This window comes from Chanodichthys erythropterus, chromosome 19, assembly GCF_024489055.1.
Source record: "Chanodichthys erythropterus isolate Z2021 chromosome 19, ASM2448905v1, whole genome shotgun sequence".
In the NCBI taxonomy this organism is placed as follows: Eukaryota; Metazoa; Chordata; class Actinopteri; order Cypriniformes; family Xenocyprididae; genus Chanodichthys; species Chanodichthys erythropterus.
The window spans coordinates 19,286,985-19,313,203 of record NC_090239.1 but is presented as its reverse complement, the minus strand read 5'-3'; the positions used below and the strand labels follow the sequence as shown (position 1 = coordinate 19,313,203).

The 26,219-nt window shown below is 36.5% G+C and overlaps 1 protein-coding gene across 12 annotated transcripts in view; it reads right to left on the bottom strand.

The window, feature by feature from the left end:
* Positions 1–26,219, bottom strand: part of snx29 (sorting nexin 29) — a 212,957-nt gene that overhangs the window by 120,337 nt on the left and 66,401 nt on the right. For 11 of the 12 annotated variants that reach the window (XR_010892595.1, XR_010892593.1, XR_010892594.1 and 8 more), the window contains exons 16-18: positions 15,623–15,739; positions 11,011–11,066; positions 9,793–9,874 (exon numbers count right to left, since the gene is read on the bottom strand). Coding sequence is in view for 9 of the 12 variants with exons in the window: in XM_067368585.1 (XP_067224686.1) it covers positions 9,793–9,874; positions 11,011–11,066; positions 15,623–15,739 (255 nt within the window). In the remaining 3 variants the exon portion in view is untranslated. Of the gene's footprint in view, positions 1–9,792; positions 9,875–11,010; positions 11,067–15,622; positions 15,740–22,846; positions 23,373–26,219 lie in introns of those variants that run through there. The other variant, XM_067368587.1, reaches the window with a different exon arrangement.

Sequence of the window (26,219 nt, the reverse complement as noted above, 5' to 3'; positions counted from 1 at the left end):
TCAAAACAAAAGATTCGTAAAGCTTCGAAGCAGTGTTTTGAAATTGGCCATCACTTCATATTGTTGAAAAGTCATTATTATTTAGTTTTTTTGGCGCACAAAGAGTATTCTCATCACTTTATAATATTAAGGTTAAACCACTGTAGTCACATGGACTGTTTTAAATATGTCTTTAGTACTTTTCTGGGCATTTGTAAGTGTTAATTATCTTGCTGGCAATGCAGGCCTCACTGAGCCATCAGATTTCATCAAAAATATCTTAATTAGTGTTCTGAAAATGAATAATAATAATAATAATTCCTTACATTTATATAGCGCTTTTCTGGGCACTCAAAGCGCTTTACATATCGAAGGGGGAATCTCATCAACCACCACCAATGTGCAGCATCCACCTGGATGATGCGACGGCAGCCATATTGCGCCAGAATGCCCACCACACACCAGCTTATTGGTGGAGAGGAGACAGAGTGATGAAGCCAATCAGTATATGGGGATGATTAGGAGGCCATGATAGACAGAGGCCAATGGGCAAATTGGGATTTTTAATGACCACAGAGAGACAGGACCTCGGTTTAACGTCTCGTCCGAAGGACGGTGCTTTTTGACAGCATGGTGTCCCCATCACTATACTTGGGCGTTAGGACCCACACAGACCACAGGGTGAGCACCCCTGCTGGCCTCACTAACACCTCTTCCAGCAGCAACCTAGTTTTCCCAGGAGGTCTCCCGTCCAGGTGCTAACCAGGCTCAGCCCTGCTTAGCTTCAGTGGGCAACCAGTCTTGGGCTACAGGGTGATATGAATGAAGGTCTTAAAGGTGTGGAACGACATGAGGGTGAGTAATAAATGACAATTTTCATTTTTGGGTGAACTAACCCTTTAATGTCTACATAATGTCGCTATGATCCCATGGAAGGCCAATGGTTAATTTTAATAAGAGTAGAATTCTAACTCATTAATAATATTTAAATTTTACCCTTTAAAATGAGGTTGTTAAAATGTGTAATTCTAAGAGAAAAAAAATAATATTATTTATAATACAGGTGTGTCCACAACATCCAATGTGGCCCCCTTAAAAAAAAAAAATTTTATGAACAGACTACTTATTCTGTTGCTATGCAGACAGATAGATAGAGAAAGGGGGCAGCACAGAGAAGTGCATGAAAAAAGTTACCTACTAGGTCACGATTCATTTTCAACAAGCAGAACAGGGAGGTGAAACTACCCCTAATATAAGTGCAGTATCTGCACACACCGCCCCACAACCTCATATCACGTATGCGAAGATCCACCACTGCTCAGGGTAAATATGAATGAATTTCATAATCTATTAATTTACTGATGTATTCATTTCATAATGTTAAAATTTTGGCTGGTAGACATTTTGGCTGACAGTGCCAGAGTATGTTTCCATCCACTATTTTTATGCGCATTTTGTGATATTGCATAAAAAAATGATGGATGAAATGACAAAATGTGCATAAATTCTAAAAATGCACATAAAAAATGTATGCGCTCATTGGATAATATTTTTATATACGCGCATAAAATATGATGGAACACATTCATTGAAAAAAATTCATCGATGCACATTCACTTTGCAATGGGATGGCATAACTGTACCTACCAGTGGACAAATCTCATTGCACAGCATCTGAAATGTTGTTTTGGTCATTCTGAAATGCCTGAGCAAAGTGTGTCATTAAAGCGGTTCGTATAATTACCTCTCAGAACTGTCTTACACGATTACATTCCCAAACAGCAGGCATCTACCTCCGAACGCAAGATAACATGACCGGGTTTATTGCGTTTTGTCAGTGTGCTCTGAGGCGCAAGTAATTTATTATATGTGAAAATTATTATATACAGTGCCTTCTCCTACTGCAATAACTTCCATTTTTCTTATATTCTTCTCATATTTAGCGCCAGTTTATTTGGAAGTGACGATTTTGTTCTCTTCAGCCCACTGGATGGAAATGCTGCTTTATTCGTGAATGTTTTATGAAATATTCCAATTTTACGCATAAGTAAATTCACAACTTTGGAAGGAAACATAGCTAGTAATTTGTCAGTCTGGAAACACACCCCCAACCACCACCGCCACAACAGTACTGCCAACCGTGTATGTATGGAGTAATGCGAGGTTGCAGTCTTTTCTTCTCCACCTCTGATGTAGTTAAAAAAAAAGGAGATATGAGGGAAGGGTAAAGAGAAAAGAACAGGTTGATGAAAAGAGAGAAAGGCATATTCTGTTAGCAGCGTGACCACGGATGAGAGCTGCGATTGCTGCCACCATATAAAATCTCTTAATAAGACACCATCACCACAGCAACTCTGATTTACGGCGGACATTTACAAAGCAGAGCAGCACCATTAACACTTGAGAATGATACCACAGATCACACATAGATCCACGGGCACAACCGTACACAGAATACAGGCCATTTCTGCAAGATTTTGCACTGAAATAGAGGAAAATACCAGAACGACACAGCCCTTGTAAATCCACATTATAACAGTCATTAAATACGCTTTTTTAATAACCCTTTCCAGCTAAATTGCATAAGCGTGAATGAGTTGTTTTAGGCAGCCGTTATATTTTTTCATTATGTGACATGAAACGGAGAAGGTAGAATTATTCACAACAAAACAAAGCTTTGGTAATATTACTGAAGATCAATTACATTCTTTCTATGAAATTCAACGGCACTCTGATTCATTTTATAGAGTATAATTTCAAAACATAGACGAGAGGGAGAAACACAAAAGTGGGAAATGGAGTAGCTGCAATTTTGGAAGGTGGTGTTAATGTGCCATAATCTGCTGCCAGGAGATGGCTGATGCAGGACTCCAGACTAAAAAATTGACTTTGGAGCCACTGACTCATAAAATGAAACATTCAGGAGCCAGATTACTTTTTGATTTTTTTTTTTTGTTTTGTTTTTTTTGCCAAATTATACAGTCACTCAATATAGATCAGAATGCACCGTCATCTATCCTGATGTTCAATGAATTTTGAGGATCTATTGCAATGGATTCACATGGAGATGCAAATCAGCATATCAGAATGATTTCTGAAGGATCTGGTAACACTGAAGACTGGAGTAATAGTGTTTTACTATTTTTTTTATTAAATAAATGTCTCCTTGGTGAGCATAAAACTTCTTTCAAAAATATTAAAAAAAAAAAATCTTAAATGGTTAGTTCACCCAAAAATGAATGACCCTCATGTCATTCCAAACCAGTAAGTTTTTGTATGCAAAAGCAAAACAAAATAACTTTATTCGACAATTTCTTCTCTTCCTTGTCAGTCTCCTACACAGTTGACATAGAACACACAATCCAGCTCTTCCGTGTTTATGTCCGAACACCGGCTCAATATTGGCCGACGCTATATACGTGAGCAGCACGATGCATGCATGCGTTGCTAACGCAGTAGCCGCCCAATAATGAGTCGGCGTTCTGACGTAGAACACGGAAGAGCTGGACTCTGTGTTCTACGTCAACTGCATAAAAGACTGACATGGAAAAGAGATAGCTGAATAAAGTTTTGTGCACAAAAAAGTATTCTTATCACTTCATAAAATTAAGGTTGAACCATTGTAGTCACGTGGACTATTTTAAAAATGTCTTTAATACCTTTCTGGGCCTTGACAGTGGTAATTAAATTGCTGTCTATGGGGGGCTCTCAGATTTCATCAAAAATATCTCAGTTTGTGTTCTGAAGGTCTGAAGGTCTTATGGGTTTGGAATGACATGAGGGTGAGTAATTAATGACAGAATTTTCATTTTTGGGTGAACTAACCCTTTAATGACCCCAAATTTTTGAATGACCATGCATATTCATTCAGTAAAATACAAATAATTACAAATGATTTAATTTACAAATACTAATAATATAATATAATATAATTTTTACATTGTTATTTTTTAATACACACACTAGGGGTGTCACAACAGGGACAGATCTACCGGGGTGGCACGGGGTGGCAACTGCCACCCTGAGAAAAAGCTTTGCCACCCCATCTGCCACCCCAAAATTATCACAGAATAAAATATAAATGTTAGCAGTGTTTCAAGTACTGCTTTTCAGCAGCGGCGCTTCAATGTGATGACATAAAAAAGACAGCGTATTGCAAAATAATGACCAGAAAACACGTCTTTCAATAAGCTGCATGACGGTTGCATGCGCACTCAGCGCGCTCAATGTAGTCAGCTTCATTAACAAATGACTCTTATGAACCGGTTCTTTGGGAGTCAAAAACACAGTGCAGCCAAGTTCACTTACGAATTGTTTTCCATTTGTTTGTGAAACTGAAAATTACTGCTTCTCGGCTAACTCAGAAGTCCTCGGATTTTTTAATTAATTTTTGCGAGCTGATTCACCGACCTCCCGCTCCACTTTCATCATGGATAAAGGTCTTTTTGCCATCCGACGAAACGGTGACATGAAATCAATAAGAAGATCCCGATCAAAGAAACTAGTTAGGTAAGAATCTAAATGTATTTTAGCTTTTCTTGATTGCTAACACATTATAGGTGATTCAGTTGGCCCAGTTTAACAAACCATTCGTTCAGTTCTCAAAACAAAGACACATTTCTCAAAACGTTTAACAATGACAACATTAGTGCTAGTGCTAGTGCTCCTAATGGTTGCTAGGAGATTCTGGGTGGTTGCTAGGCTCTTGCTGCAATTGCTGGGGTGTTGCTAGAGTATGTAGTTGATAGGCTGTTCTGGGTGAACACACACAGTCATTCCCACCTCTGTTAATAACAGAAACTCAAAAATTGTTTGCAAAAAAACAAGTTTTTGTTGTTCTTTAACTTGCACTAAAACCTGTGATTTATGCCATCGAAGTAACCTGTGTAATAATATTAATAAAACTGCTCATCTCCTTTACTGATACAAGGTCAGACTCTGTATAACAGAATCTGTTGATGTTTTTCATATAGTGCCTTTACTTAGTGCCATGATCGATATTCTTGTTATTTATTTTGGTAATGCAATGTTTGTGAACACAATTGTGTATGTCAGGCCATAAATCTCCAAAAACTATGCATGGGCGCTTGCTTTGGTGTTGCCACCCCTCATAGACCTCATGCCACCCCTTTGCCACCCTATAAATAATTTTCTAGATCCACCCCTGTGTCACAATATACCAGTATTGACGATAATCATGATATTCAAAGTATGAAATATCGATATCGTGTTATTTTAGGGTGTGACAATATACCAGTATTGGCGATAACTATTTCATATTAACCTGTTAACAGTGATTTTCTGTGTTTATATATTTAAATAAAGGGTGATTTCTTTTAATAAGTACCGCATTTTCTTTACTCGTCTTACTCACCGTGATGTAGCCATGCATGCAGTTATAACCCTAACCCTCAAAATGCAAAATACACGGGCATTTTTGACCCGACAAGTTTGTCATTATATTATATGATAAGATGTATTTGTATTACAATATCACACGAGCAAGAGTGCCGTTTTCCCCAAATCAGCACAAATGCAATGTTCATTTAACTTATAAATGAATAAAATGAACAATGTGAGTTACATTTTAGACACAGTATTGTTAATATTGTTTGTTTTTTTCTTTATTTTGCCAACGCAAATGTCAAATTATGAACAGCAGAACAGAGCCCATGTTTAGAACAAATCAGTTAAATTAATGATTAATTGACCCATTCAATAAAGATGGTCACTTGCTTGCTTCCTGAATTAATCAGTCATTTGAACAAATCGGTTGAATAAATGACTCACTCACTCATTAAGACTTGCTGCCACCTATTTTTAGTTTAGTTTCATATTTAAAGTACATTTTAATTAAAAAGTTAAAAATAGAAAAATTCCATATTTAAAAACTGAATTAAATTTATGTAGACAAAGTGGAAATGCTGTGTAAATATATTAATGCCACTTCTCACTCTGTGTCACCTCTGTATTGCAAAGATGGATTCTGTTGATAATCATTTCATTTGATTGGTAACAGCCATAATGTATAGGCTACTAGGCTAGTATTAATTTTTATTTATTTAGGTCTTACATAGCCTTAAATTTTAAATTAAAAAATGTGCAGCAACCCTGAAAGAGAAAAACTAAATAAACAAAGTAAATATTATTTAGACGATACATTTTTACCCCCCAAGGATTGTATAGATACCGCGATATATCCACATTGTGAATTCTTTGACCACAATAAACATGGTGTGAAAAAATCTAATATCGTGACAGCCCTAACACACATATATATAATGTAGAAAATATGCTTTTAGCTCACAGAGTGTGTAGTTATGGCAGCTATTAGCAGGGGTTAAAACGTTAACCTTGGCCCCTTGGTGCACTTGCTCACACTCTCTCTCTCCCCCATCTTATTTTCTCCCTGCCCTCTTTCTTTCTGTGTGCCAAAAACTTGGGTAATGAACAGACCCCTGACAACAGCGCTAAGGGTTGTCTTGACCCCTTTAACTGCACATTTTCATTACTTTTGAAGAAAACGTTGTAAACTAGAAGCAGCACATTTAGTTAATGCCTAGTTTCCCTGTGCTCTTCCATAGTGCTGGGCGGTGTGACCAAAAATCTGTATCATGTTTCACGGTATATCACTGTACATATTATATATATATACATATATATACATATATATACATATATATATATATATATACACACATATACATATACACACACATATATATACACACATATACATATATACACACACACATATATATATATATATATATATATATATATATATATATATATATATATATATATATATATATATATATATATATATATATATATATATATATATATATATATATATATATATATATATATATATATATATATATATATATACACACTACGCACCGGTATGGCAGTTTTTGAAAAATACATATCGGTCTCGAAATTGAAAACGGTATATCATATGAACCGGTATACTGCCCAGAACTACTCTTCCAGCCATAAAACCCTAACTGGAAGTTTTCTGAACACTGGCTCACTGGCCACTAACAAACAATCATGACGGGCTCTTGAAAGTGTAGTGTAATATTCTCTGTATGAAAGATGAAATTAATGCAGGTATTTTCTAAAACATATTAACATGTCAATGACATTTGTGCTCATGTGAGAAGCCCACCGCCTGGAGTCATCAATCATATCAGAAAATGAGAAGCCCTGATATACTGGGTTAAATCTAAAATAATGGAAAGCATTATCCATCAGTCATGCCTTGAAAAAACAATGGATCCATTTCCATAGGGATCCATTTCAAGGCCAGACTCAAGGGAACACTCGGAGAAAATCGAAAAACGCTGTCAAAATCAATTCACTCAGCAAAATCAACTAATATGTGGGGCACTATTGCTACTTACGAGGGTCTCCTGGTAATCTGTACTGTTATAGAAAGTGCATGGGTCCCTATTGTATGAAAATAGCAACATTACAAAGTCTCATATCATCATATCACCTGTATACTCTCTGGCAACATTCCTGTTGTGCAGTATACAATGTGCTTCGGATTGAGGTCATTTCACATGCTTCCGTCTTTTCTCTTTCCTGTGGTCTTTCCAATGGCGACTCACTTTAGCACATGTACAATTTACTTTTTACTTATCTTAGTTAATATCTAAATCGGGAAGAAATTTTAACAGTCCTGCATCTAATAAAAAAGTGTAACTGAACTACAAAACTACAAAATACTCATTCAGGCAGAAAAGTACTCTTCTGTTTCAGATGCACTCTTCTATTTAAGTACCTCACTACAAACTATATCATTTTAAAATAACTAAATATATTATTAACTAACATTATTACATTATATAATCCTCAACAGATCATTACAACACTGTCAACAGTAAAAGCTGTTTGTCTGAACAACCTAAAAACACAGTTTCTGCTTTTGTGACATCAGTAAATCTATGTTTTTGAACATGATATTGTAAACATTGGAAGAATCGATTGTAATTAGAGGTGCACTGATACTAAATTTCTCTGCCAATACCAATTATTCAGAGTAATATTGGCCGATGTCGATACCGATAGTTTGGTTTTTGTTAAGGAAAAAAAATCTCTCCCAAATAATGTTAAATAGTAATAATAATAATAATAGTAAATAGGTCCAACAGTAAATAAGGTCCTCTCTAGGGTTTTTTGTTAGACAGACAGACAGACAGATAGATTTTTTATTCATTTTTTTAACTGCTTATTTTGGGGCATAATTAGAAATGAGCCGATTCAGGGTGTGTGGCCCTTTAAATCCCGTGCTCCATGCCCCAAGAGCTTGCACTTGCCTTAAACAACATAAAAAAAGTTCACACAGCTAATATAACCCTCAAAATGGATCTTTACAAAGTGTTCGTCATGCAGCATGTCTAATCGCGTAAGTACAGTGTTTATTTGATTCTGAATGAGTTTGAGGCTATGCTCCGTGGCTAACGGCTAATGCTACACTGTTGGAGAGATTTATAAAGAATGAAATTGTGTTTATGCATTATGCAGACTGCAAGTGTTTAAAAATGAAAATAGCGACGGCTCTTGTCTCCATGAATACAGTAAGAAACGATGGTAACTTTAGCCACATTTAACAGTACATTAGCAACATGCTAACGAAACATTTAGAAAAACAATTTACAAATATCACTAAAAATATCATGTTATCATGAATCATGACAGTTATTATTGCTCCATCTGCCATTTTTTGCTATTGTCCTTGCTTGCTTACCTAGTCTGATGATTCGGCTGTGCACAGATCCAGATGTTAATACCGGCTGCCCTTGTCTAATGCCTTTCATAATGTTGGGATCATGGGCTGGCATATGCAAATATTGGGGGCGTACACCCCGACTGTTACGAAACAGTCGGTGTTATGTTGAGATTCGCCTGTTCTTCGGAGGTCTTTTAAACAAATGAGATTTATACAAGAAGGAGGAAACAATGGAGTTTGAGACTCACTGTATGTCATTTCCATGTACTGCACTCTTGTTATTTAACTATGCCAAGGTAAATTCAATTTTTGAATCTAGGGCACCTTTGAAGAGGAAGAAAACACTTGCGATTCGCACTGCTGCCTGAACTGTGGCATTGCAGCAATCTGACACGTCACACTTAAGAGCATCAAAACGCCATTTATTGTTTGAATTTCATGATAAAATGAACAGAATCTGAAAACTGAAACTTTTATTCTTATCAGAAGTAACAAAGCACAAAGCCTTTTGCGATTTTTGGACGGGAGGTGCTACAAAAAATATTTGAAGTAGCAAAAAATAAAAATAAAGACGCAGACCTGGCAACCCTGGCTTGAAATACAAGTGATTCATAGGGTCAAAAAGAGCCTGCTTTAGCGTCACTATTTTTAAACTGTTAATGTGTTAAAATTCAACACAAAATCTGGTTTGCCAACCACCAAGAAGAAGAAGAAATTCAACACAAGAGTGATTTTCTTCACACACACACCTTTTTTTAAGGTGCAGAAAAACGATGGCCGATAGTGATAATAATAGCTTTTAGTAAGTTTTTGTTTGCTGTCAGGTTGGTGCACACTTCACATAACCAAATGCAGAATATGTTTACAAATTGCAAGATGATCATTTCCGACTTCAGTTACGATTTCTCTCATTCTTACACAAATAAAACTGTTATCTTAAAATGTCAAACTCAGTGGTTCTCAATCACAGAGCATTTCCATTACATACTGTAATGAAAAAGGGTGGATAAAAGATGATAATAAATTATCCAGTAGTACATGGTGGATTAAATTCTGATTAAATGCACTACCTGATATACATGATAGGCGTTGGCAGCCCGACCTTGAAGGAACACAGAGGGGATCCACACGTTGACAAGGGCACGTTGAGTTCTTAGAGAGACAGGGAAGGAGAGAACACATGGGGAAAGTCTAATTAGAGAAAATCTCAACAAAAGAGAAGTTTAGTGCAGCTACAATCAATTTATCTGACCAGGAGTCCTTTACCAAACAGAAGTGAAAAAATGACAAAAATTGACACCATGAACCCTCTGAAGTCAGTTGAGGCGCCAACGCAAACGAAAACTTAAAATACTCTATCATTTTTGGTTCTATAAAGTTTGTCTACACTCACAATAACAACAAAACATTGTGCTTTGTAAAATTATGAAAAAGAAACACAGCGTATACTTCCCTCACAGAAAGGAGAAGCTTGAAATGTCTACTTTTAAATGAACCAATTCAAATTGAAAACAAATATTCCATATGAAACCAACGAGAGGTACAGTCTTTCCCATCTGAACTCATTATCTATGATGTGGTCACAACCATGTGCAGCGCAGGCTATTCATTCGATAATCATTTATGTGAGACGCGAACAAACAATCTCCATATTGCCTCAAAACAAAACATCAAGCTTCATCAAATGCATCTACTTTTCACCGTGAGGATTGGAATAAGCCAGTATTTACCTCAGAAGAAGAATGTGTTCTTAAGCGACTTAATTCAGCAGAGAATATACATTTCTGATGAGCAAGTCATTTATACTTTAATAACTTTTATATGCAATTTATAACTCGGGCTTTTCACAAACTACAGATTAAAATTTGTGAAATCGAGTGAAATATGTAGGCATGTAGGTGACTTTTCAATACTAAATGTGGTACAAAACAAGGATGTAAATTTTTAAGCTCTACAATGTAATATAAATATGATATAAAAACAGCCTTTTACATGACCCACAAGTTTAACATTAAATACATATTTCCATCAGGCGTTTTTAATGACTGACATCTTCTCATGCACAAAGGTTGTAGCTGTATGGAAGAGGTGCGTGAAGGCTCCGTATGTAAAAACAGAAGCAGCATTCAATCTCCCTATTTTTAGCACAGTCTTTTCTGTTAGATCGGAGGCATTGCTTTATGGAATTCCATACCATCGATTTGATTCTCAAAAGAGGCTCGCTGTACACCACCTCCAACACACATACATACAAATATAAAAAGAACAGCGAGTAGGAGGCCACTTACGTCTCAAAGTCAGATAGGCTGGGATCGTCAGAGGTCTGGCTCAGGTCCCCTGGCACCTGTCCAAAAGCAAAGCGCATGAGGTCATGGTGAGCGTTTCCTTTTGCGTCCAACTGAGTTTGCTGATTAACACTGTAATGTTGCATAAACTTCCAAACCGGCTACGTTCTGTAGTTTACTTATCTGATGAAAGCATGACAGTCCAGTAATATTTACTGAAAATAATTTATTTGGTCCCAAGTAAAATTTAAATAAGACATTTTTTTTACTATTTTGATTAAATCAGAAAATCCATATTAGGGGGAAGCTCTCAATGACTGCACATTTACCACTCATTCCTGAAAACACATGAGCCTAACCAGGAACATGCTCTAATCCTATTTGAATGTGCATTTAATCTTGTGGTGAAAGTGTGGTAATGTGAGCATTTACAGGGGTCACGACTCACAGGCTGCTGCATCTTGGCAGGCAGTGGCACCAGAGAGGAACAGACACATGAGCCATGAAAGCTAGATAAACCATCCACCGTATACAGTTCAGCACAGTTACAGAAGGCCATGGTTCAAAGCCACTGCCGTCAGATGTATCAAAAAGTAATCAGTGGCCAACAGATAAGCACTGAACAGGAAAGAGAGAGGATGGATGGGAGCCACGAGGTGAAACACACTGTGGCTGAGAATGCCACTAGAGACAGACTGATCAAATTAAATGCATACTTCATCCAAAAATAGAAAATAGCTTTGTGGGAAGAACAGACAAAAAATTAAACCGTTATTCACAGAACATTTTCTAGCAACACTTTATTTTACAGTGTCTTTGTTACACATTACATAGTAATAACTGTAAATTATGCATAACTGCATGCAACTAACCCTAAACCAAACCCTAATCCTAACACTATAGTAAGTACGTTAATTTTACTCAGTACCTGTGACGATTCATTGTGACATTTGGGTTTTTGTTAGAAAAGAATCCATATTTAAAACTTTAAAAACTAAAATAACTTCTGGCAGAGTGCCTATCCAAATAGTAACCTCTGACATAACGCTTGATCTATTGACGAAAGCAGAAGAGCAGACGATAGAGCAAAACAATTGTGATCTTCTGAAAGAAGATAGTCATATACACCTAGGATGGCTTGAGGGTAAGTAAATCATGGGATAATTTTTATTTTTGGGTGAACTAACAGCCTGGAACAAACTATTTTTTTATTATTACAGCAAGTGATTCTATATGCATTATCTGTTTATTTCCTGTTATAACTAATGTTTTTTGTTTGTTTGTTTGTTTGTTTGTTTGTTTGTTTGTTTGTTTGTTTGTTTTTTTTATATTTGTTCTATGACTATGTCTTTTGACTGTATAAACATGACGCTCTCTAAAGACGCACTCTCACCTGAGAGCACACGCAGCAAGATCCTTGAGCAATGCCAAGTGTGCCTTCCTCACACAATAAATATTTTTAATACCAACCCAGATTACAGACCTCTAATTAGCGAGCTGGACATATGCATATCTGCGTCTTTATGCAGAGGAAACTCGCAGCTCGAGCTTTTATTGCAAAAAATAACTCAAATTAGTACGAGCCCATACTACGAAGTTTAGAATGAAAGTTATTTATGAATCATGATTTACTCATGAAAACATGGTTAGTGAATGAGACCCAGTGTTTTTTTTTTCTTTTTCTGTTTTTTTTTCTGTTAATCACTGAGTTGTTAATAACCTTTGCCCAGTTACGCTATGGCAGAACATATATCTATAATTACACTGTAACAAGGACACCTTAAAGGTGCCCTAGAATGCTTTTTCACAAGATGTAATATAAGGGTGCTTTCACACTTGGTTCGATTGCCTGGACCGAACCCGAGTTCGATTGCTCCCCCCTCCCCCTGCCCCCACTGGACTGTGTTCACATTATATTATTTGGGTCCGACACGCGGTTCGTTTGCGTCATCAAACCAGCAGCTGTTTACTACGTTGCTTAGTAACGATGGCACAGGAGGCGGCGGCAAAATGCATAACGTTGCTCTCCTCACTTTTATATTTTTGTTTTTGAACCGTTGGTTTTGATCATAACGGCTCTTGCGTCTATCTGCCGCGAATGTGCAATGCTGAAGGCGAGCAGAAATGAGAAAAGCTACGCTACAGCTCTCTGTTTGCAGCACGTGACTCTCGCTCATCGGGAAAGTGAGTGAAACACACACAAACTCACATTTTTATCAAATAATACAGCATTAATAGCGGTTCACTTCCGCAATTTGGTACGTTTGCATTCATATCACAAGCGAACCGTAGTGGAGTTCACTTGAACCGCACCCCAGACCACCCTTTTTAAGCGGACTCGGGTACGGTCCGCGGGTGCGCACCCGAGTTCAAAAGACCGTGTTCACATCATCCAAACGTACCGAACTCTGACGTCAATCTAACCCGGGTGCGCACCAAAAGTGCTAATGTGAAAGCACCCTAAGTCTAAGGTGTCCACTGAATGTGTCTGTGAAGTTTCTTCTCAAAATACCCCATAGATTTTTTTTATTCATTTTTGTAACTGCTTATTTTGGGGCATTATTAAATATGCGCCGATTCAGGCTGCTTCCCTTTTAAATCCTCGCGCTCCCCGCCCCAAGTTCGCATAAACAAAGTTTACACAGCTAATATAACCCTCAAAATGGATCTTTACAAAATGTTCGTCATGCATCATGTGAGTATAGAATTTATTTGGATGTTTACATTTGATTCTGAATGAGTTTTAGGCTATGCTCCGTGGCTAACAGTCTAAAGCTAACATTACACACTGTTGGAGAGATTTATAAAGAATGAAGTTGTGTTTATGAATTATACAGACTGCAAGTGTTTAAAAATGAAAATAGCGAAGAAATGATGGTAACTTTAACCACATTTAACAGTACATTAGCAATAAAACATTTAGAAAGACAACTTACAAATATCACTAAAAATATCATATCATCATGGATCATGTCAGTTATTATTGCTCCATCTGCCATTTTTCGCTGTTGTTCTTGCTTGCTTACCTAGTCTGATGATTCAGCTGTGCACATCCAGACGTTCTGCCCTTGTCTAATGCTTTGAACATAAGCTGGCATATGCAAATATTGGGGGCGTACATATTAATGATCCCGACTGTTGCGTAACAGTGTTATGTTGAGATTCGCCTGTTCTTCTGAGGTCTTTTAAACAAATGAGATTTACATAAGGAGGAAGCAATGGAGTTTGAGACTCACTGTATGTAATTTCCATGTATTGAACTCTTGTTATTCAACTATCGCAAGGTAAATTAAATTCTCAATTCTATGGCACCTTTAAAATAAAGTTTAACCATTTTCTCATCTCATTCACATTCAGGAAAAAAAAAAAAATCTGGTTTCTTCACACAAAGCTATTACATGGCTTCAGAAAACTTGTAACTGCATGTGGCGACCAGGCCGGTGGCGCGAGTGTTAATGAGCATCACCTGGGAGGCGCACCGGCCTTGAGTCCCTCACGGAGGAGCTCCGGGAGCATAAAAGGAGGAGCGACTACAGTGAAGGACGGGAGAGGACCAGGCCTGGACTTTATTTTATGGTTGATTATGTTTGTGTGGCCGGCAGACGTCCGCGAGGGTCTGCCGGCATTACTTTCGTTTTGTTCTTTGTTTATTTTGAATTAAAGTTTTGTTGAACGTTCGCCGGTTCCCGCCTCCTTCTTCCCACAACTACTAACCGTGTTACATTGCAAGTCATAGAGACTTCATTTTAATCATATCTTAATATAATATAATATAATATAATATAATATAATATAATATAATATAATATAATATAATATAATATAATATAATATAATATAATATAATATAATATAATATAATAATATAATATAATAATATAATATAATATAATATAATATAATATAATATAATATAATATAATATAATATAATATCAATGTCTTTTATTTCATTGTATGGCAAAAGCAGTGTAGTGATTCTTTGACAATTTTGTGTCCCATGAAAATAATAACAGCATTTGGTAGTAGGTCTGGGGTTGACAATATTGAATATTATTCATTTTGAGTTCAAGTTAACAACATTGACCGTCATGAATATAATGCAATGTACTGATGGTCGAAAACATAGAAGACATTTGCAAGTAGACTAAAACCCACTGTAAAACACCTACTGTATATGCGAGTTCATCATTTATGCTGTGCATTGGGGTATGTGAATAATGGTGGTAAAAATAACCACAATTCTTAGCGAACAATCTGAATAATTAAAATTAAAAATGTAAACGGGTTGCTCATGTCATGTAAACATAGTCGTTCACTCAAACTAAGAAGACTTTTTTTAATTGAAAACATTCGTAGCTCCATTTAAAAAAAAAAAAAAAAAAAAGATATAATATGCCCTCATTTAGCTGGCTAGGTAAATGCATTTGAGACAAGAAGGTAATTGGCACAGACAGACAGCTAATGATGGAAGAGGGGGCAGACCGACGGAAGCAGACAGCGATCTGCCCAGAAAGCCTGGACTGCAGAGATAGAGAAGAAAGAACAACCACTCAATGAAAGTTCGGTTTCACACACCCACAGAGAGGCATGTGTGTGTGCTTGCATGTGCTTACTGGGCCACGCAGGTCGATGAGTTCCTGCCTCATCTGTCCGATCAGGTTGTCTTTGGCCATGAGGGAGCGGTAGAGCCTCTCGTTAAACTCGATCAGCTCTCCGTGCATCTCAGCAACCTAAAAAACACACATTGACAAACTTGCATCAAACTCCCACCAAAACAGGCTGCTTAGTGCAGCTTCACTAGTGCTTGGCAGCTGTCTTGAAGCAGGTTGTAGTATGTGACATTTCTTAAAGGCACACTGAATATGAGTTAGCTGGGTTTTGACTCTCAGGTGTGGAAGTGTTCAGCCGGTGAGCGTTAACTGCTCGTTACAGTGAGTCTCGCACCTGCCCGGTGACTCGTCAGCTGTCATCAGAGTAAGTGACACAGACATGGAGGCAGGCTCCAGTCTGCTATTCAGAACTTGCATTCATTTGTTTATGGAAATCATATGTCAGGGCATATTTGGGTTAGCGGCGTTTTGCCTGACAGAAGCATCATGTCACTTTTTGACATGTTTGTCCTGGTTGCTGGGCCGCACCTGGCCAGACAAACAGGCATGAATGAGTCAAAAAAATGAGTAATGCAATAATCTGATCTTAAAAGTGAACACAAATGCCATAAAACTGCATTTTTGGAAAAGGATGAACACAAAAGAAAACAAAAAGAAAATTAAAGTGAATTTTGTGTTTTAGGCTACTCTACATATTCAACCAGAATGCTAAATAATCAAAATCTTAAAATAAACGTGTACAGTGCATCCAAACCAGATGCAACATCTCATCCATGATTTTTTTTTTTTTTTTTTTTTTTGGCATTTTGTCAGTTACTTGATATATTATGAATCTCACTGGTCCAAGATCCTGCTCAACATTTTTTGTTTTCTGTTGAAAAGTGAAAAGACAAATCGTCCCCTTGGAATTATAAGGTACTATCTGACATTTCTGTCTAAACTGAGTTGTTCACATATTCACATTCTGTGACAACTTATTTACATGATGTTTATTTTTTAAGTTGTGTACATTTTAGGACTTTTTTTATAAAACAAAAAGGTTCTATCTACAAAGTCGAACTCTAACTTGGTTCTAAGGTTCTATTTGCGTGAGCCAATCAGCACTTCGAATGCACACACGAGAACCAATCGGGATCTGCTTTCTTTGTCATGTGGCCGGATTGTTCGCGATAGTGGAAGAGAGCACAGAAAAACACTAAATCAGTGAAAAGAAGATTAAATATTTCACACAAAGCGATATTTATTAGAAACCTCATGATCGAATATTTTATTTATGATCTTGTCAATGACAGCAGCCCAAATTCCAGGAAATTACAGTCTTTTTGTGTGTTTTTCTGTAGCTATTGCCGAGGAGTTATTTTCAGTTAGACACGACGCTAGCCAGCAGCACTATTAAGAGTATAGGTCTGGGTTTTGTAGTCTATTTGCTTTATTCCAGTCATGTCATTGTCATATGAGGGAAAGTTATGTATATATTAGGTTATGTTTTAACCTTGGTCTGTATTGAGCTGTATGTACTATGTAGCTATAAAGCTCTTTGCTATGGCACACTGGATTAAAGTGTATACTACATTAAGTGAGACGAAATGTTAAATTTTACATTGTTGGTAAAAACTGAGCTGTTGCATAGTTGAAGTAATTTAAATATTTTAAATTTGAAGTATTTTTAATTGTATATAGTAAGTGAAACATTTTCAATGTTTATTAAACTTTGTTAAACACCTTTGCTGAAGCATTGCCTGTTTTCTTGCAGTTTTTTAGTCTTAAAATGTCTTAAATTTGACAACATTAAGCCTTAAAGGTCAAATAGTCAATAATTTCATTGATTGGGTCTTAATTACAACAATAAATGTTAGCATGTTATTTCAGCCATACTTATGTGTAAAGAGAAAGCCATTTTACCTGTCCCACTTTGTATTACAGTAACTGCTTTCTGTCTAAACAAAAGGAAACTTAAACTTAAATGGTTCCTGTAATAATGTGCATTTAAGCAGTTCCAAAATCCCCATTAAGAAATTTGAGAGGATTTTGATATTGTACAGTTAGAATACATTTAGGGTCCCTGTCATTTTCATGTTTGAAAGAAACTTGTTCCCCATATAATTTTTGCTATATGGAATGCAAAAACTGAAGCTCAATATCTCAAAACTGCTAAGAACGCAGATAGAACCTTATAATTCCAAGGTGATGAAATTATGTTGCATTAATGATGTCTTTTATTCCTATATCTTTTTTATATTTCATATGTCAAATACAAACTATTTTATATTTTTACATTTAGTTACATTTACATATCTGTCTCTTATTTATGCATAGTATCTAACAAAATCATTTTGCATATTTTATATTTTACATATTTTATATCTTTTTCTTTTTTGTCTTTAATTTATCCATGGTATCTTAAAAACATTTATTTTGCTATTTTTACATTTTTATATTTATATTTTAAATTTATTTTTCACAATTTTCATATTTTCATTTCAATCTTTTATTTATGCATGGTACGTAATAAAACACTTATTTTGCATATTTTATGTTTTACATTTAGGGTACACGACAGCAAAGTACTAAAAACGGAAAATTTTTCACATTCAGACGACAACGGGGACGTTTCACATGGATCCGTGAAAACAACTAAAAACGCTGTATTATTCATGCCAGGCCAGTAGTTGGCGATGTCACTTTGCAAAGAAACATTACACGCCTACAGACTGAACGCGTACTACGCATGCACATGATGTCACATTTGTCACAAATTTGTGTTTTTGTAGTTTACACGAAGAAGATAACGGTATAATTTTCAAAAACTTGAACTTTGGATCCCGTATTCAAAAGTTTTCAGGCCCCAAAAAGAAGTTGTCATGTAAATGAAAGGCCAAAACGCATAAAAAGTTTGCAAAAAAGCAAACTACACTGCCCAGCCAAAAAAAAAAAAAAAAAAAAAACACTGTTTGGATTTTAATAGGCAAATACTTAAAGCTGCTGTCCGCGTTTTTTGGCTCTCTAGCAGTTAATAAACAGAACTGCACGCGTCTTGCGGAGGAACATTCTAGCCGGAGCTACTTTTCTCCGTGTATGTCCATGGCGAGTCATGCAGTTACTGTGATACTCTGCGGTGGTTCCTACCAGTCCGGTCTGAAATAGTCAGAATATAAACACTTATTATAATTGTACCATAATGATTCAGAATAAGACAAAAACACAGTTAGGAAAATGGATTCATGTTGTATTATTCTCATTATATAATTTTTGTAAATTTTTATCACAAAAAAAAGGTACGGACTGCAGCTTTAAGAATCTATGAATGGATCATTATTACAGTTATTATTATGTTTCTAGCATGTTATATGTTTGGCAACGGTTCTTTTAACCCTTAAAGATGGAGTGTGTAGCTTTTCATTTCTTAAACAACCATGTAGGAAGATACCTCATGGACATATTCCAGGATGACAATGTCAAGATTCACCAGGGTTAAAATTGTGAAAGAATGAAGAATCATTTTCACACATTGGGTCTCATTCATGAAACACGAGCAGAACGAATTTTTGTGTAAATCGTGTGTAAAGTGGTTCTGGCGTAAATTTTCGGATTCATTAAAATGTTCGTATTTTCCAAATGTTAGTTGGTACGAAAGAAATCTACACCTGCTCCCAGCCACGCGTAAATAGTGCGTTTAACATCCGAACGTTTTGCTCATTAATAAGGCTGCATTTTAATTCACCTTAATAAGGTACATATTTACAGCATTTTGAAAAAAATATTATATATAGTAATCACATATGTTTTTTCTTTTTACTTTTGTTGTGAGAGCCAGTATTAAGCTGCGTTCACATCACCTTGTATTTACCGCTATCTTGAAATGACGTTATATTCAGAGCTGTTCACGTCCTTTTGGTCCTTGGACTGGAAATTATGCGTTTCCATGGCACCACTATCAACGCCTAATAAATCAATCTACAGCGGTCAGGTGGTATAGTGGCCACATGTTACATGTGGGAGCTTTCAGAAAACTCCCAGCTTACAAACTGTAATTACGAACTCTACGAGGACGTGAACGCTTTTTACAAGCTAGAATCTTGTAACTACAGGAATTATGAGGCCGCGTGAACGCACCTATAGCATCTGCAAATGGAGCACTTTAATCAAATAATGAATTGATTTCAATAGGGCTGGGCAAACTATGGAACTTGTTTCCTATAAAATGGCCAAAATCCTTCATTTGGTGTCATAAAATGATGCCCATATATAGTTGTCAGTCGGATTTAATGGGCGGGATTTATGGTAATTGAGAATGAACGTGCACGCGCGTCCCATTTACGACTGATTGGAATTCATTAACACACACACATTGCACTATCACTTCTGATGTTTACGAAGTATTTGTGAATCAGGAGGAGAGTTTTCGGGAAAGTCTGTTTACGCGCAAATCACTCACATATTTACTCGTATATTTACGAATGTTTCATGAATGAGACCCATTGAGTCCAGATCTTAATTTCATTGCAAGTCTTTGGGATGTGCTGGAGTAGATTTTACAGAGTGCTCACCTCTTGCATTGTCAATTCAAGATCTTGACCAAAAATTGATGCACCTCTTGATGGAAATAACATCACCACATTTATTTCCATCGAGAGGCGCATCATTTTTTGGTCAAGATCTTGTACTGACAATGCAAGAGGTGAGCACTCTGTAAAGTCTCCTCCAGCACATCCCAAAAACTTACACTGAGGTTAAGGTCAGTGCCAATTCATGTGTGAAAATGATTCTTCATGCTCCCTCTCAACAATTCTTTCACAATTTAAGCCTGATGAATCTTGACATTGTCATCCTGGAATATGGCCATGATACATCTTAATACATGGTTGTCTAAGCAATGAAAATCTACGCACTCCATCTTTTAGGGTTAAAAGAACCGTTGCCAAACATATACTGTAACATGCTAGAAAAATAATAATCACTGTAATAATGATCCATCCATAGACTCTTAAGTATTTGCCTATTAAAATTCAAACAGCGACTTTGTTTTTGGCCGGGCAATGTAATTAGCTTTACATTTGTTTACTATAACTTCATCTGTCCATATTTCCATAGTACAAAGTTCCAAGCAGGATTACCTCACATTAAAAATCACATTGTACCTGATATAGACACGGTGTATTAGGTATTACAAAAACAAAAAATAAATAAAAAAAATTCACAAAATGTATTTCAAAAAGCACTGAATGAGAAGTTGGCAGTGTCAAAGAATCTCACAAAGCAGTTTGAACTACAGAAATAGCGTCAAAACTTTTGTAATTGATTGTCAGACACGGCCCTCTATCTGGCTACTTCACTGCCTATTGCAGTGCTTTATATAGCACCTAGTTGTTTCACAGTATTAAATCCATTTCTCAAAGTCTTTTTTTAGTAGCTTGTGTGACAACTTCAAAAATAGTTACCCTTTCAACATGTTAAAAGGAGCGTTAAGCTTCAAAATGCATATTTTACAACAGAGCTACAAACATCTTGTCATGAAAGCAATTGCGAGTACTGGAACACAAGCACGTACAAGAATCGCTCAGCATTAACAAACATTCACTACACCATGCCAAAAGCAGGATTAACCATCAAGCTGGATACAAACGGGAAGTAACGACAATTCTGCCTTATTTACACACCCAGAATCGATACACACCCTTCATTCATCTCCTGCAGTCGCCGTGGCTCCGCATGACAGACTACTCGTAGTATTCTCATTCATCACATTTATTTATCTGCGGCAAGGCCTTCGAACAGCACATTAAAAAAATGGAAATTAATTTTAAGCGTCAAGGAACCCAATTAATTGTCTGCAAGGAAGCGAGCTAATCAGTTTGTTGTTCAGTAAGCAATAAGCTGGCTGCGTCCTTCCAGCTCGCTGGGTGAATTTTCCGACCTGCGCTGCCGCATGTTAGCACTTTGGGTTTATCTAAACAGGCGACAGGTTCACACACTTCAGACAACGTATCAAACCTCATTAGTGGGCCTTAGCAGGAATCCGAGTGTGTGACTGTATCTGGATTCGCCCATTGTAATTACAGGCCGCCCCAGTGCTCCAGCGCAGATATCAAGAACACTGTATTCCACAATTATTCCTAGTCATTATTTCCATGAAGGAAAGAAAAACAATTGAGCAGAACACAAACACCACACAAGCATAGCATCTCTGAAATAAGTCAAAGCCGAGGTGAAACCGAATAAATGTCAAGAAGGATGAAAAGCATTTCATAATGTGCTCATAAGCAATAAGCACAAGTAGATGGGAGCATATTAATGAGAGGAAAGTTAGAGGAGATGGTTTTTCATTTTTATACCTGATCTATATGTCAGAAGGTTTTGTAAATGCAAAACAAAAGGAGGAGACATATTTTGTGAATGTGTTTGCCGAAACTATTTAAAGTTCAGAACTATTTAATACTGCTTTTATAATGGATTTAAACCACCAACCAAACAAATACCATATATAAAAGAATTTACTGATTGTAGCTCGGATTTTTTTTAACAAATCTGATCTTAAATGGTTCAGTTAATAATTCTTTTAGTACTTTTGAGAAATAAATGTATGGAAAATCAAATGCTTTTCTTATTGCATTTTTTACCTATTAGTTTGCTGTCATATGATGAGGCCATTTTAAATTTCAACACAGCAGATATAACAAACAATATAAGAAATCAAGTGTGTAAACACTTTTAATGACTTCTCACAGACCTATTAAAGGACCATAAATTCCATACAATATTAAGTAAGGGATAATCCATGGCTACCATTGCATTAAAGGGATAGTCAAATTGCACATTCTGCATACGGTCGTCCGCCGGAAGCTAGTTATTTGAATTTAAAGTTTTAAATATGGATATTTTTCTTACAAAAATGCATTGCTTCAGAAGACCTTTATTAACCCCCTGGAGTCATATGGATTACTTTTTTTATGGATGGATGCATTATTTTTGTTTTAAAATTTGGGGCCCCATTCTAAACCTTGGAGGACTAAGTATATTTTTTTGATATATCTCTTGATTATGTTTGTCTGAAAGAAGATTGTCATATACACCTAGGATTGCTTAAGGGTGAGTAAATCATGGAATCATTTTCATTTTTGGGTGAATTATCCCTTCAAAAATTCAAAATAAATAAATGTATTTAAAATATAAATCTATTCCTGTCTCTCCTGCCTATGATGTCCCCCAGTACACAGGGTATTAGGCTTGTTGAAAGAATAAAAAGTGGCATTTGAAGGAATGGATGAAAGGAGCAAATTTATTTATAAAGTTACATTTTTTATAATTTTTTTTAAACTTATGACTCCATTTCTACTGAAAAAAAAAAAAAAAAACATTAAATATTCACTTGGCTATCTCCAAAGCTCACACTTGAATTGCCCTTAGATCATTAGACATGAAGGTGCCCTGGAAGCCTGTCTGAAACCAGGGGGAACCTTCATACATAGTCATTGACAGCAAGGCTTCTTTCTGTTTCAAACACAGCCAATAATTCACTACTTGGTGTGTTTGAGGGAGCTTTGAGTCATCCACGGAGTCTTGAGGTTAACTGAGACTTACCGAGACCCCCACCCAAAAAAATCCAACAACAGCAGGTTATATTACAGGTCTCTGGTCTTCTGGGGTAAAGCTGTTGCTTGCATTTTGGAGCAGTGCTTTTTTTCAGACGCAGGTGTTGCTGACAGTTTGTCTGCATGGCTGTCAGCGAGCGGGAACGAGTGCTGAGCCAGGTGTCCTGAAAGAAAAAGACTTGGTCAAAGCAGAAGGAGGGGATGGGGGAGCGTGGCCCGCAGCAGCTCTAATGCCCGTAATTGGATGTGAAACAAGTTTGAGAAGTGAGCTTAGAAGACAGGCTTAGCAAACACAAACAGACTTGAAGTGTCAGAGGAAGAGCGAGGGACTGGGGCGGTGGAGAGATGGAGGAGGGGGATAAGTGTGACAGTGAATGTGCTGCTATCACTTTCTTCCCCAGGCAAACACTCACTGACAGAAGGAGAGTTCGGCCTGGCAAAGAAGATTCTAACTGATGGGTAAAAATGCAGTAGAGATAAAACGAGAATGGAATAAGGACACAGGCCCAATATAAGGACACAACCAGAATAAAAGAGCAACATAAGAGAATCTGAGCATTGAAATCAGTTAAGTGAGAGAATGATCATTATCATCATTTGATACTAGAGTTCATTACACAAAGTACATCAACCCAAGAAAATGAACATATCCTCTAAATGATTCGACCCCCACTGGATAGGCGATATTGATTTTCACTAAGTTAGTGCTTATACTTCATTTATATGACTTAAATTCTAGTTACATATAAAATGTACATATACATGCATACACTACCAGTCAAAAGTTTGAAATAAATTATATAGACAGACAGACAGATGGATAGATAGATGGATGGATAGATAGATAGATACTCCAGTCATTACTCCAGTCTTCAGTGTCACATGATCCTTCAGAAATCATTCTAATAAGCTGTTTTTGTTTGTTTGTTTCAAAGAAATACTTTTATCTGGCAAGGATGCATTAAAATGATCAAAAGTGACAGTTAAGCAATCATCCATTTATAATGCAACAAAAGATTTATTTTTCAAATAAATGTTGTTCCTTTGAACTTTCTATTCATTGAAGAATGATGAGGGCATTTTGATTATTATTGTTTGTTTGTTTTTAGTTTATAGGCCTACTTATTTTAAGCAAAATATAAAAAGGGTCCAGACTTCAAGAGCAAAACCCTGAACCCACATACAGTATCTTTTCTGTCACATGGCCTTCTGCCATGCATATGTAAAAATAAAAATAGCTTCATACAACATCTAATTTTACATTTTAATATTCAACTTTAATTGGACTGATGAAATTATGACATAAATATATTTTAAAAATTCTCAGATGCTACTGCTTTGGCTCTGAGGGCCCAATATCCTCATCTTTGATGACTATTTTGACTGTTTAGGATTTTTCTTTAACAAAACACTACTGGTACCAAGATGGAAGTTTATTCACATTAGAACCAAAGTAAAAAAAGGTCCCCCTGCCTACATTGAGGAAAGTATGACTAGTTGCAGAATCAGATACTATACTAAAATATAATATAAACATTATAAACATTTGCTGGAAATGCTGAGTATGTTTTTAAAAAAGTAATGCAGAGATTATATCTTCTTAGGAGGTTACAACATTTTGGTGTGAGTCAACATATTTTAGAAATGGTTTATAAGAATCTTGTTGAGTGTTATATGTTTTAAAGGGCACCTATTATGCAAAATTCACTTTTACATGGTGTTTGACCATAAATGTGTGTTGGCAGTGTGTGAGCAAAACCACCCTAGAATGAGAAAAATCCACCCAGTGGTTTTTTTACAATCTCGATAATTCATAAGCACTGTCTCAGAACGCCCTGTTCTAAGATTGCTCTCACTGTGACGTAGAATTGCGCTAAGCCCCACCCACGTGGTTTGATTGACAATCTGGTTTTGGCATAGACCCCGCCGTCGGTGATCTGTCAACCATCCTCCATTGTTTCAACGACAGCCAGTAATGTCTCCTAAGAAACATAAGTGTTCTGTTGTGGGATGTAATAATGAACATAGTAGTTTTCACTTACTTCCGACATCAGAGCCACTGAAAACGCAGTGGATGGATTTTATTTACGAAGGAAAGGCGCCACTCAAAATTCCAAAATACGTTTATGTTTGCACGAATCATTTTTTGACTAACTGTTTTGAGAACGAGGGTCAATTCAAAGCAGGTCTTGCTTCAAAGTTAATCCTCAAGTGTGGATCGTTGCCTACTGTTCGCGATCCAACGTCACTTCCAGAAGTAAGTGTATTTAATATTTTTTGAGCAAATAGTCATTTCAGTCGATGTCAGCCAATTCAATAACAAATGCGTCTAAAGTTGTTGTCGTCGTCATAGAATGTCTGTGTATATAATTTAAACCTTGTTTGTATAGTGTGTATCTAACGTACTTAGCAAACGTTATAACAGTATTTGTGTTTGTAGTTTCAAAAAATTGCGCAAACGTTATCACAGTGTGTGTGTTGCACATCCATAATTGCAAAGGGGACGCGATTAAAACTCTATAAGTACATAAATGTATCAAATAACCATTCAGAGACGTCCTGCTCCATTCTCAATTGTGTTCCTTCTGCCGGAGTCTCTTCATCATCTGGATCTGATTCCGGTTCAAACATGTACGGCTGAATGCCATACAAAACAGCGGGTCTCTCACTCTCAGCCATTCTGCTTCTACCGACTGTTTACGCCCTCATCCAAAGGCAGGGCGGGGATATGCAGCTCATTTACATTTAAGGTGGTACACACCAAAACAGCTCTTTTTAAAACAGGCCCCAAAAATGACATTTTCAAATGGTTATAATAAATTAACTGTGGGGTATTTTGTGCTGAAACTTCACAAATACATTCTGGGGACACCCAAGACCAATATTACATCTTGTAAAAAGGGGCATAATAGGTGCCCTTTAATATGACTATGTGGTATGGACTATTGCCAATTGTGTTGAGTAGTTAAAATTGCTAGTGCAATTGTAGGACAACCACAAAGACAACTGAA